The 13,245-nt window shown below is 46.7% G+C and overlaps 1 protein-coding gene across 6 annotated transcripts in view; it reads right to left on the bottom strand.

Annotated features, from left to right (window-relative positions):
- LOC100660888 (UPF0547 protein C16orf87) overlaps positions 1–13,245 on the bottom strand; it is a 113,284-nt gene that overhangs the window by 4,651 nt on the left and 95,388 nt on the right. For all 6 annotated transcript variants that reach the window (XM_064274120.1, XM_023555667.2, XM_064274121.1 and 3 more), the window contains 5 exons: positions 13,059–13,200; positions 7,477–7,547; positions 4,420–4,548; positions 3,089–3,241; positions 1,358–1,490 (listed from right to left, as the gene is read on the bottom strand). In XM_064274120.1, coding sequence (XP_064130190.1) covers positions 1,358–1,490; positions 3,089–3,241; positions 4,420–4,548; positions 7,477–7,547; positions 13,059–13,200 — 628 coding nt within the window. The remainder of the gene's footprint in view (positions 1–1,357; positions 1,491–3,088; positions 3,242–4,419; positions 4,549–7,476; positions 7,548–13,058; positions 13,201–13,245) is intronic.

Raw genomic sequence — 13,245 nt, forward strand, 5'->3', positions numbered from 1 at the left:
AAATTTCATTTCATGCATGTGTGTACATATACATGTATGCTTGTGTGCTGCCTTCCTAGGTAAAGTGCTGTGTCTTTGTTTACTACTCAGGATTTGAGTCCATATCAAAATGTCAGAAAGCCACTTCCCCAGAGGGGCAATTGCTTTTAAGCTCGGTTTGTGTCCACAGTGCCAAAGAGTTCTATTGTTAGCAACACGGAAAAGCTTTTAAAGCTTAGGAGAGCTTTCCTACCTCCATTTCTGAAACGTGGAGGGAGTGGGCCTCAAACTATAAGTAGTTCCAAGAGCTATTGCCACTGAGAACATATTCTCAAAATCCCTTGTCACTTCAAGTGTCCATGTCAGTTCCAACTCAATGCCACTTTTACAACAGTTAGGCTTTGGTTTGCGGCATTTTTTGATCAACAGCTTTTGACATGAGGGAGTTTATTATAGATAGAATTGTGTTCCCTCCTCCGCCCGCAAAAAATATACGTTGATATCCTAACCCTGGGAGACCCTGGTGGTGTAATGGTTAAGTGCTACAGCTGCTAACCAAAGGGTCGGCAGTTGGAATCCACCAGGCTCTCCTTGGAAACTCTATGGGGCAGTTCTACTCTGTCCTATAGGGTCACTATGAGTCGGAATCGACTCAACGGCACTGGGTTTTTTTGGTTTTATCCTAACCCCTGTATCTGTGACTGTGACTGTGATCCTATTTGGAAATAGATGTTTTATTTTGTTATGTCAATGAAGATAACCGGGGCGGGGGCGGGGGGGAGGCCTCATTGCCTCCAAAAACCAAATCAAACCTGTTGCCATTGAGTTGATTCTGACTCATAGCAACCCTATAGGACAGAGTAGAACTGTCCCATAGGGTTTCCAAGGAGTGGCTGGTGGATTCGAACTGCTGACCTTTTACTTAGCCGCCGAGCTTTTAACCGCCTAACCAGATTAGGGTGGATCCTAAACTTAATCTCTTCTGAGCTGTGTCCTATTAAAGAGCAGAATAGACATAGGGACGCACAGACCCAGGGGGAAAACAGACACCATGTGAAGATCTTCTGAGAGCCAAAGAAGGGCCAAGAATGCCCAGGGTGACCGACAAGGAATGACCCTCCCCCCAGAGTCGATGGCATAATTTGGACTTTTAGCCACCCAAACTATAAGGCAATAAATTCTTGTTCTTTACAGCTGCTAACTCATGGTATTTGTGCTGTGGCAGCGCTAGGTAATGACGACAGAATTTTTTTCTTTTTCTGTTTTTCCTAAATAATCTTTCCCCTTAAAATCAAAATGTAAGTAAACTTAGCTACAATTCTTTCAAAGGATATATCAAGAAAACAACTGCTGTCTTTACTAAAAGGAAAAAGAGTACCTTCCATTTTCTCTGAGTCATGTATTTCTGCAGCAATAGTTGGGATTTGAGACGAACTTTGGATTCTGCAGCTTTGGCAGGCAAGTTATTCAGCCACTCGTGTTTCAGACACTGTGTGGCACTCATTCTGCAGCTGGGAAATCAAACAGCAGTTGAAACTCTTAGTGGGGGGCTGTCTTTTCTGGTCGTGCAAAGTCTGTGCAACCGGGTAGGAAGCCTGAGTCAGTGGAACAGATTGATCATTTAGGCAGATTCACGCCACGTACCAAAAAGGGAATGCCTTGTGTCTGAAATCCCCCTCCTTAAAGAACGCTCCCTGCCCTCTGCAGAGGAGGTGGATAGCTGTGATGAAGCGCCACCTCCCACAGAGGACTGGAAGCTGAGGCAGAGCGGGAGGAAGGCCAGGGAGACTAAGGTTGCTGTGAAGAAGTAAAGGAACTCGACACGCGAAAGGACTGGAACTCACTTCTCCTTCCGGAAAACAATGCCAGCTTGTTCATCTCACTTAGAAATAGTTTTTCTCTCTGAACTTTTCACAATCAGAAAGAAGCAAAATCATGAAAAATGGCCTGTCTTAGAGTCCCGACTCATGGGCTTCACTCCTAGGTCATTTATAACCAAAAAAAAAAAAAAAAAAACCACAAACCTGTTGCCGTCGAGTCAATTCCAACTCATGTCAGAGTAGACCTGCACTCCACAGGGTTTTCAATGGCTACAATCTTACGTAAAGGCCCCTGAGTGGCACAAACAGTCTGCACTCAGCCAGTAACCTAAAGGTTGATGGTTCAAACGCACCCAGTGGTACCTACCACAGAAGAAAGGCCTGGAGATCTGCTTCCGTAAAGATTACTGCCAAGAAATCCCTCTGAAGCAGTTCTACTCTGTAACACATGGGGTTGTCATGAGACAGAACTGACTGGAAGGCAACGGGCTATTTTTGTTTTGTTTTTATCTTACAGAAGTAGATTGCCAGGCCTTCCTTTCACAGCACCGTTGGGTGGTTTTGAACCACCAACCTTCAGGTTAGTAGCTGAGTGCAAATCATTTGTACCACCCAGGTCACTTATACCTCCGGTTATTTTCAGTCACAGTTTTATGTCTGAGTATAAAAAACCTCAATGCAGCTCAACCCCGGCCCTGATACAGCTGCTGAAGACAAAGGAGGCCTGCATCACCAATAAATCTTTCTGGTCTTTATTTTGGAGAATAGCCTCTACACAAAGGAGCCCTGGTGGCGCAACGGTTAAAGCGAGCAACTGCTAACCAAAAGGTTGGCAGTTCGACCCCACCAGTGGCTCCATAGGGAAAGTTGTGGCACTCTGCTTCTGCAGAGATCGGCTGTCTTGGAAGCCCTACGGGGTCACCGTGAGTCGGATTTGACTCGATGGCAGTAGGCTGGTTGGAGCATCTACACAGCTCAGCTTTTTTTCAACCTTAGTCTATCAAAAGTACTAACTTAGTAACAGGACCATTTTGTAAATATGCTGCCATCTAAAACTCTAAATATTAGGCTCCTCCTTGCTTTTGAGTTGGTTTCCTTTGCTCCTTTCCCTGTTACCTTTATTGCTCCAGAGAAGTAGCAGACTAGGGATCCCAAACAGAGCCAGTCCACAGGGAAAAAGGGCCTTCAGCTTCGGCAGCCCTGCCCAGCACCCAGTAGTCCCTCACCCGCCTGAATGTCCTCAGCACCCAAACCAGCAGTCACATTCCAGTGACAAGCAACAAAGGTACCTCCTCTCCTTGACCAGCAGCCGGGAAACAAAGTCCTTGGCCTCCTCTGACAGCCCTTCAAAGGAGTCTGCGTCGAAATCCCAACTACAGTTCACGATGAAATTCATGGTCTCGGCATCTGTTTCCCCTAGAAATGGGGACAAACCGCTGAGCCTGTGGAGGAGAGAAAGCACCGTCAGTACGTGGAAGTCACGTTTGCCACCGTGATCAACGTAATAGAGGAGAAACCCTCAGTGCTCAAGCAGAACTAGCCAGAACCAAGAGGGCTCAAAGAAAGCACCCCCATGACTTCTCCACAGGAGGGAGTCTGGTGGAAAAGAGAAGAGGAAAGGAAAGAAATCTGGAGGCAGGAAAGGTATTCAGGATAAGTCTCCTACCAGGCTCACCTTTTTTCCTGGCATGCTTGAAATAGAGAGCCAGTTGAGACCCCACCCAGTTATTATGTGTTATCGATTTAATTTAAAAATAGCTTACTGTGTCTCTGAGACAGCCAGACTGGGTTAGATACTACGCAGGCCTCGGCAGCCAAAGGAAAACTGACTTTTTTTAGGCAGAGAGGCAGGACAACCTAACTGACTGGCCTTGGCCCCATCTCCCCCAGCCTGATGAGGCACGTGCGCCACCCCCCCACCCCACACACAAAGAGTAGCAGTTGTGCCATATGCTAATATCACATGGAAGCAAAGCATGGCTTTGTTGGCCTCTGAGGAAACGGCCACGGAAAGTCCACAGTGGCAGAGAGAGGAGGGTGTTTAGTCCATACACCGTCCCATCAGCCCACGGGGAGAGCAGGGCCAAGAGCGACAAGGTTAAATGAACTAGCAGACAGTGTCCCGCCCTGCTTGTCCCCTCTGCTTACTCTTGCAGTGCCCTCCAGCCCCCTGGTAACCACCAGCACCTGCATTTCTTTCCTGGGGGGCTTTCTCTCAAGCCGAAGGCTGCTTGATGCACCCAGAAGTGCCAGGGAATGAACGCCCACCAGGATCAGCCCACGAGCAGTAACTGCCAGGAGTTGGTGTATAAGTACCTTACTCCCTCTCCCTCGGATGGAATAAACCTGAAAGGGTATTCCTCCCACCTGGACACCAGTGTTCCTCAGCAGGACTGAGCCCCAGCCACCCACAGTGGAGTGGCTCAGTAACACACCCTGTATTGCCTGCTTTCCCTTTTTTGTCTCACTTCCCCACTTCCTGCGGATGCTTCCTGGAGTCACCCCCACCCCCCCACCCCATAAACTACTGGCACTCAAATTCTTGCTGCCTCCGAGGGTGCCCAAACTAAGACAGATGGCCCTCCCCTCTGCTGGGGAGCCAGGTGCCCAGGACACTCACAGCATGTAGATGATGACCCCCACGCTCCACATGTCCGTGGGGAAGGAGACGAACTCGTAGTTGACAACTTCCGGGGCCAGGAACTCAGGAGTGCCGAAGTTTACCTTCAGCTTCTCCCGAGGCTTGTACCTGGGAACAGGGGTGCAGAGGGCATGGGAGTGTGTCCTGGGAGGAGACGCCATGCTGGGATGAATTCCTGGTGGGAGGGGGACACTCCCTGGACTTCCTCACACCCCCATCACACATGTGGTTTCCTGGGGGAATCATCACGCCCCAACCCCAAGCTGCAGGCTTTTCCCAAGTCACTTGGGGAGAATCAGAAAGCCACAGTCCTTCTCGAGGCGTCTGCCACCTGAAAAGGGGAGAAGCTCAATCTGTCTTATTTGGCACACACCCCCATGAGTGAGCACAAGTCACTGGAAGAGAAGCCTGGTGTGGAGGCCTGCTTTGGTGAGGTGCCCAACATCCTGGGGGGTGACAGTAAGAAAGAGAAGGAGCTTTCTGAACATGAAGTCTGAGCAGGGATGAGAAGACAGCTGAGGGCTGAGCAGGAAGGGGAGCAGCAAAAGGCATTTTTTAGAAGCACCCTTGAAAGAGAAAAAAGTGACCGGATATTAAGAGCTAAAACTTAGGTTTTCCTCTTTTCCAGGCATTGTGCTCAAAGTTTTACATACATATCACCTTATTTCATTCTCACAACAGCTCTGTGAAGTGGGTGAGATTACTGCCTCCATTTTATAGATGGGGCAATTGAGATTCAGAGTGGAATAAAATGAGGATTCTGTTGCTGTGTCCTGCTTCCTTTCAATCAGGGAAGTGAGTTTTCAAAGAGCCATCTCCTCTTCCAACGTGCTGAAGGCAGGCACAGCAGGACAACACAGCCTTCACCTGCTGGCGAAAGGGCAGCAAGGATCACCTTGGTGACTCGTGTTGCCCTGGGAAGCTGGGGAGCTGGGACAGAGCACAAGCCCTCCTCTGGCAGCCTGGTCCTCTCCTGCACTGACCAACTGACCTGAGACAGACTGAGCAGCCAAGCTGAGAGGAACAGCGTTCCCCTCCATCTCTCAACCCTGGAAGCCACTGTCCCAGGTAGCCATGATGATAAATTGTGTTACTGTTCCCAGTGCCTCATCTGCTATATAACCACACCCTTTATCACGTGATTTCGTAGTTCCTTTCACTGTTGTTGTTAGGTGCCGTTTAGTCGGTCCTGACTCATAGCGACCCTGTGCACAATAGAACAAAACACAGCCTGGTCCTGCGCCATCCTCACCATAGTTGTTACACTTGAGCTCACTGTTGCAGCCACTGTGTCAATCCATCAAGCTGAGGGTCTTCCTATTTTTTGCTGACCCTCTACGTTACCAAGCATGATGCCCTCCTCCAGGGACTGACCCCTCCTGATAACATGTCCAAAGCACTTAAGACGAAGTCTCGACATCCTTCACTAGAGGTAGGATAGGTTGCCTACCCGTCGATGGCAGGCTTGGCCGTGTGACTTGCTTTGGCCAGTGAAATGTGGGTGGAAGTGACAATGTGCCAGTTCCAGGCTAGGCCTTAAAGCTTGCTCCTCCTCTGCAACCAGGAGAGGGGTACGAGGGACGCACGGAGCAGAACTGCTCACCGACTTGCATCTTGGATCCAAGCCCAGGTGAGTTCAGACTAGATCAGTGACCTCAGCAAGCAGTGTGCTGGAAAATGTTTGACAACCAGCTTTCTGAGGGAAAAAAAGCCCTGATTCATAGCATCCGCCAGTTTCTGTGGTGTAAATTCTGATCTCAGCAAGGCTAGCTTCCAGCTACCAGGATGCCGTCACTAAATGCACAGTTGGGAGGAGAAGGGCAGCCGCTCGCCATTCTATAGTGTTTCCACCATGCAGAAACAACAGGCACAAAATAACCTCATGAGCACAGACAATAAGATGTAGTAAGATGACCAGGAAGTGATGTGTTTTGAATATTGAGTATCTTTGTTTTTAATTTCTGTAATTATGAGAGAGACCCGTGGCCATCGAGTCGATTCCAACTAATAGTGACTCCATAAGACAGAGCAGAACTGCCTCATAGGGTTTCCAAGGAGCAGCTGGTAGATTTGAACTGCTGAACTTGTGGTTGGCAGCATAGTCCTTAACCACTGCACCACCAGGGCTCCTCTCTAATTATAAGTTCATATAATTTAATTTGTAATAATGTTGTGTTTAACAACTGGCTTACAAAATTCCTTATCACAAGCCAGTACAAGTCAGGTCGGGCATACCACTCCCCCAGCTGGCCCTCAAATGTGTGAATGGGAATAAATGATTGCTGTTTTCAGCTCCTGAGTCTTGGGATGGCTTGTTAAGTGGCAGTATTGTGACAATAAACCCCTGTTGCTGTATTCGTCATACATGTGTAAGTACATTGGACAGGATTGTATGGTAAAACTGTGTATACTTCACTGGACTTTAAGTATTTTTAAGGACTTTAAGTATAATTTTTTATTACATACAACGTTTACTTCATGCACTGAAACTTGAGAGCCTACCTACTCTGACGAGATGGGCCCTCATAACTGCCCTGTGCCTGCACGTACTGTTATTATATCACCATTTTACCAAGATCCAACCCAATTCTGAGTGGCTCCAGAACCACTCATCCAGGTTACCACTCCACACTATCACTTAGATGCTTTCCTATTTAACTCAGCCATTCCCTGGGGGGCACAGATGGTATCAGATGCATCACACAGGATGTGCCTGGTCCCAGGAGACCCTCTTGAAGGAAGGTCTGGGGAATGAATAGAATCAAGCTGTCCAGTACCCCCATTTGGTGGACCTCATTTAACCATCACTCCCCTTTCTGCTTAGATGGGTGGTCTGAAGTAGAGCTAAATTGCCCGCACCACAGAGCCACCCCTGCCTATCTGCACAGTTGAAGGTTACAAGTCTCTGAGAGGGAGAGCTTCCCTGGATGGCTCCACTAACACCACAACCAGCTGATCCAGGGGTGACCACGTCCAAGCGAGCCACGAATAGCCCCCCAAGGAGTTTGTCAAAGTGTCAAAGTAAACCCCCCTTACCTTCTGGCCAGCCCGAAGTCAATGATCTTAATTTGGTGTCCTGTCTGACTGACACACAGTATGTTCTCGGGCTGGGAAAGAAAGGGAAGACAGCTTAGCTCAATAAACAACTATGGAAGTCTGCACCCCTGCAGTTTTTTGCTTATAGGCTTCAGTTTCCCAGGCTCCAAGGAAAAGCAGTGGGTCAGGGAAGCCCTACAGGGGTTAGGCAGGCAATGACAATGAATAAAGTGGGTTGGCGTGAGGCAATAAGAAATGGTGTTGACTGTGAAGAACTAGAGGACTCCTGTCCTTTGTCAAGGGGCAGCCACTGCTCAACTCCAGCTATAGGTTACCACCCCAGAGTGCAGGCCCAATTGCCAGAGTTTCTCATTCCTCAAGACCAACCCAAACCCGTTGCTGTCGAGTCGATTCCAACTCATAGCAACCCTACGGGACAGAGTAGAACTGCACCATAGGGTTTCCAAGGAGTGGCTGGTGGACTCCAACTGCTGACCTTTTGATTAGCAGCCAAGCTCTTATCTACTGCACCACCAGGGCTCCTGTTCCTCAAGAGAAGTCAGAAATCCAGGTTTTTATATGAAAAGTCCATGCTTTTAAACACTGGCAGCAAAATCAAGTTTAAACACATTCACAGTGCAGGGGAGATGGGCTCCCACGTGGCAGCATGAGGAGTACCACTGACCTGCTTCCCCAGTGAAACTGGTGAAAAATCTAAAAAAAACTCAAAGCTTTCAAAACCGCCGGAAATGGTCCTGAGAGCAAAGAGCAAATGAGGAACCATCTACTCAAAAAAAGCCTACGATATTCAGTGAGAGAGGTCTGTGGTATTTGAACCAAGGCAGTTCTTTCCCTTCTCCTTCCCAGCCGACATCCTTTCAGACTTCTGCAGCCAAGAGCACAGGGCTTCCTGTCTGTCCCCTCAGCTTCCAGCCAGGGGGCTTCCTTCCCAAGAGCAGCAGAATTGCAGTGTTCTTCACCTTGCCCCAGCTGCCTACTGCTGAGGCCAAGTCTGTGAGTGTGGTGGAAAGATGGAGGCTCTCTCCTTCTGCCCAGCTTCCACTTGTGGAATAGAGGCTTTACTTAGTGTGCACACTGAGAATAAAAAATGCAAAAAAAAAAAAAACCCAAACTTGTTGCCGTTGAGCCTGGTCCGACTCCTAATGACACTATAGGACAGAGTAGAACTGCCCCATAGGGTTTCCAAGCCTGCAAATCTTTACAGAAGCAGACTGCCACATCTTTCTCCCTTGGCTGGTGGGTTCGAACCACCAACCTTTAGGCTAGCAGCAGCCCAGCACTTAACGACTGTGCCACCAGGGCTCCTTACACCGAGAATCCGCGTACCCTAATAACCCTTCCCCCAGTTCATGTAAAGGTTGTTCATGCCAGGAAGGACAAGCCAAGAGGACCCCAGGCTGTTGCCCCCACCCCCCAAGGGCTCATCTCCTAGATCAGGACATTACTGATAAAGAAAGCTCGGCATTGTCCCCATGCCCAGCTCAAGAACTCTGGGCTCTGAGACTTGGCCTGGAGAGAAGCAGGCCACAAAACAGACAGCTCCTAACCTCACCAAAGGAACTGACTTCATCTGCAACAGACCTTGGAGAAGGTTAAACTCAAGGGTGTTCTCAGTAGTGGAGGCTGCGGTGAAAGGCAATTAGGAGGAAATTCATTGAATTAAAGAAGATGTGGCCTAGACTGTAGGCTGCCTAGTTTGTGGGAGACCAAAACCAGCCACCGTCAAGTTGCTTTCAACTCATGGCGACCCCACATGTGCAGAGTAGAACTGTGTTCCGTGGGGGTGCTTAAGGCTGTGACCCTTCAGAATCAGATCACTAGGCCTTTCCTCCAAGGCACTTCTGGAAGGGTTCAAACTGTCAACCTTTCAGTTAGTAGTCAAGTGCTTAACTGTTTGCACCACCCAGGGACTCCAGGTTTGCAGAAGAAAACCCAGAAATAAAAGAACTGGGGGAGCCCTCCTGGCCTCAGAACAAATTATCAAACACTGACCTCTGAAACTATTCCTTTGGAGGAGTCACAGTTTGACTGGACTGGTTTGTCGAAGAATTTATGTCCCAGAGCTTTGTTGGAAACAATAGAAAATTGTCTGGCAATTAGTGGACCACAGTTGGGTGAGTTTAGGGAAAGAGTGGAAGAATGAAGTACCACTGTCATCCCAAGATGACTTACAAAAAGCTGTGCCTCCCTGAGGAACAACATCAGAGGCTCAACACTGAGGGAGAAATGAATAACAACAATAAAACAAAAAACAGTTGCCCTCAAGTCAACTCTGACTTCACTAAAATAATTGGGCCAGTCATTAAACAAATAAACAAGCAAATAACAAGTCCCAGATGGGGGTAACAAATATCCAGAGTTGCTACAATATATTATCTAAAATGTCCGAAATCCAACAAAAAATTATGAGGTATGAAGACATGATCCATACACAGAAAAAAGAAGGCAAAAGAAATGGCCTGTGAGAGTTATATAATTTGTTGATATGTAATTTTTCATACTACTCCCTTATAATCCTTTTTTTAAAATTTCTGTGTGATTGGTAGTGGTGTCCCCTCTTTCATTCCCGATTTTAGTAACTTGTGTCTTCTCTCTTTTTTTCTTGGCCAATCTAACTAAAGTTTTGTTAATTTTGTTGATCTTTTCAGGGAGCCAACTTTTAGTTTCGTTGATTTTCTCTATCATTTTTCTATCCTCTGTTTCATATACCTCCACTGTAATCTTTATTATTTCCTTCCATCTTCTTATTTTGAGTTTAAGTTTGCTCTTCCATTTCTAGTTTCTTAGTGTGGTAGGTTAGGTTATTGATGTCAGATCTTTCTTCTTTTATATTATATAGTTGTTTATAGCTATAAATTTCCTTCAAACACTGCTTTAGTTGCATCCCATAAGTTTTGGTAAGTTCTGTCTTCATTTTCTTTTATTATTTTCTACGCTGAATTTTTATTTATTTTTTATCGTGCTTTAGGTGAAAGTTTACAGAGCAAATTAGTTTCTTATTAAACAACTAATACACATATTGTTTTGTGACATTGGTTGCCAACCCTGCAACATGTCAACACTCTTCCCTTCTAGTCCTTGGGTTTCCCATTTCCATTTGTCCAGCTTTCCTGTCCCCTCCTGCCTTCTCGTCCTTGCTCCTGGGCTGCTGTGCCCGGTTAGTCTCGTATACATGGTCAAACTGCGTGTGTTCTTGTTTGTCTTATAGGCCTGTATAATCTTTGGCTGAAGAGTAAGCCTCAGGAGTGACTTCTCTACAACCTAATTTCAATAACATAATTTATTTAACCCCAATTATCCAAAATAGTATCGTTCTGAGAGATTATCAATATAAAAAATTATTGGTGAGATATTTTCCATTCTTTGTTCTCATATTAAGTCTTTGAAATCCAGTGTACCTGAAAAAGTACATTCACATTATCCAAGTTCTTCCAAACACACTTAACATTTTCCAACAGCTGAATCAACTGTCAGTTTTTTAATTTATCTAAAATAATTAAAATTAAAAAAAATTTTAAATGTAGTTCCTCAGTCACAATCGCCACCGTCCAGGTGCTCAGTAATCACTTGTTGCTGGTGGTTAGCGTATCAGACAGAGTAGCTCTAGGGCTCCTTCTCCATATTCTAACCCACACAACACCCACAGGCGGTGGGTGTTACTATTGTTCCCCATCTGTCACTGGCGGGTGTGGGGGGTGCAGACCACACCAAAATGACTGTCTATAAAACTTTCATGCAGTGTTTCAACAGAAATTTATTAGTTTTTATAAAAATATCCCTGTAGTTCGTTATAGCAGCAAAACCATTTTTTGTAAACCCAGCTTACACGTATCATTATACCTACAAGGCTAACACTCTATACTAATTTACTTTTGAACTGTCTCGTGTGCTCTGGTCAGAGCTGCCATTATTACCAAACTACTATGATGCTCTGAATCCTGTGGTCTCGTCTGCGCATGCTACACACATGCACGGTTGTTTTTGTTGCTTCCGGTGTTTTTACAGTCACTGATTTTGTCAAATTTTCTGGTATTTTAGCTAAAACACTGTGGCAATTAGTATTTGTAAACCTATAGCAGTAACTTTTTTGAAAATGAAGTAGTAATTAAAGGGAAAAGAAGGAGTGATACACGGGAATTACGGTTTCCCAGTAATATTAGCACAATAAGCATTCTGTATGGTCTGGTATGGGAGGAGGTCCGTGGGGTGGGTGACACCATGAGTCACCGCACTGGGTGACACCAACCCTAGTGATGCCACTGTTGCCCATTTTGCAACTAGTGAGGCCCGGGATCTTACCCAAGATACCACATCCAGGAAGAAGCTAAACCAACGTGAGCCTCATTCTTGGCTGAGAAATGGGCCTCAGCAGTGATTGCCTCTCTGCTGAAGAGTCATGGGAGCTGCCCTCAAAGCTATTCCTTGACCCAGAGCCACAGAGAAGATTCCTGGACTTCCCCTAATTGTCCACCCCATAGAGAAGCCCAGGCAGAAGGCCTTGGCATTAGCTCCAGTGAGCAGGGGAAGCCTGAGACCAACTCCCCACCACCTCCACCATTTTTCTGAGCACCCCAGCTAGGAAAGACGGTCAGCAGGAACAAAGTTGCCCCTATAGATCCAGTGAACCTACTTCCTGTCTTCTACAGTGAGCCACTGAAATTTACCCCTGACTTGAAAGGGGCCGTGGAAAAACACCCTTCTGCTGGCCCGGCAGAGTGGAATGTTGCAGAAACAGTTCCCACGTAACAAATGTTTACTACCAGCCACGCACTGTGCCCAGGGTATTATATGCATGAAACTGCTAGGACGTTTCCCACTGAAAAATAGGGCACACCTAAACATCCATCAGTAGAACACAGAAAAGGTGTAATGCATCCACTCAGTGGAACATCACACACCTTTAAAGAGAATGAGGAAAGATGCTTACAGTGTATTGCTAACTAAAAAGGTAAGTTTAAAGACAAGGGGCCTAATAAGATCTCCTTTATGTGTGTGTTTGTGTACCTACCATTCCCAACTGCTAACAGCAAAGACCTCTCAAGGTAGAGACTGAAATGGGAAGAACTTGCACTGTGTATTTATACACTTCTGTATCGTTTATGGAGCCCTGGTGGCACAGTTGTGAAGAGCTTGGCTGCTAACCAAAAGGCCAGCAGTTCAAATCCACCAGCTCCTCCCTGAAAAGCCTCTGAGGCAGTTCTACTCGGTCCTACAGGATCGCTGTGAGTCGGAATCAACTTGATGGCAATGGATTTGGTACTGTTTATATATTGCTACGTTCCTATTTTAAATTTTGTAAGCTAATCTTAAAATATATTTTTAAAGAAGAAAAGTCATTTATCACAATCTTCAAATAACATTTAAAGAGGTACAATTAACCACATCTTACAGACAGGAGAGATGTGGGTCAGGGAGGCAGCGTGACTTGCCTGCCAAGATTCCAGACCTAGGAGACAGCAGAGAAACCAGGCGTGCCTGTTGGTGGAACTCTGAGAGATGAGAGTGCCAGAGGCCCAGGGACCTGGGGCCCCACCTACCACCTGTCCAGGGCGGAGCCTGACCTTGAGGTCCAGGTGCAGGATGTAGTGCTGATGGAGGTAATGCACGCCTTCACAGATCTGCCTGGTGAACAAAACCACATCCAGTTCCGTCAGGTGATACTTCTCATCCGTGATCCGGTCAAAGAGTTCACCCCCATCCACACTGCCAGGGTGAAGGGAGAGACAGCCATTGGACTGAGTAAGGCTC

Source organism: Loxodonta africana, chromosome 21 (assembly GCF_030014295.1).
Source record: "Loxodonta africana isolate mLoxAfr1 chromosome 21, mLoxAfr1.hap2, whole genome shotgun sequence".
NCBI classification, from domain to species: domain Eukaryota; kingdom Metazoa; phylum Chordata; class Mammalia; order Proboscidea; family Elephantidae; genus Loxodonta; species Loxodonta africana.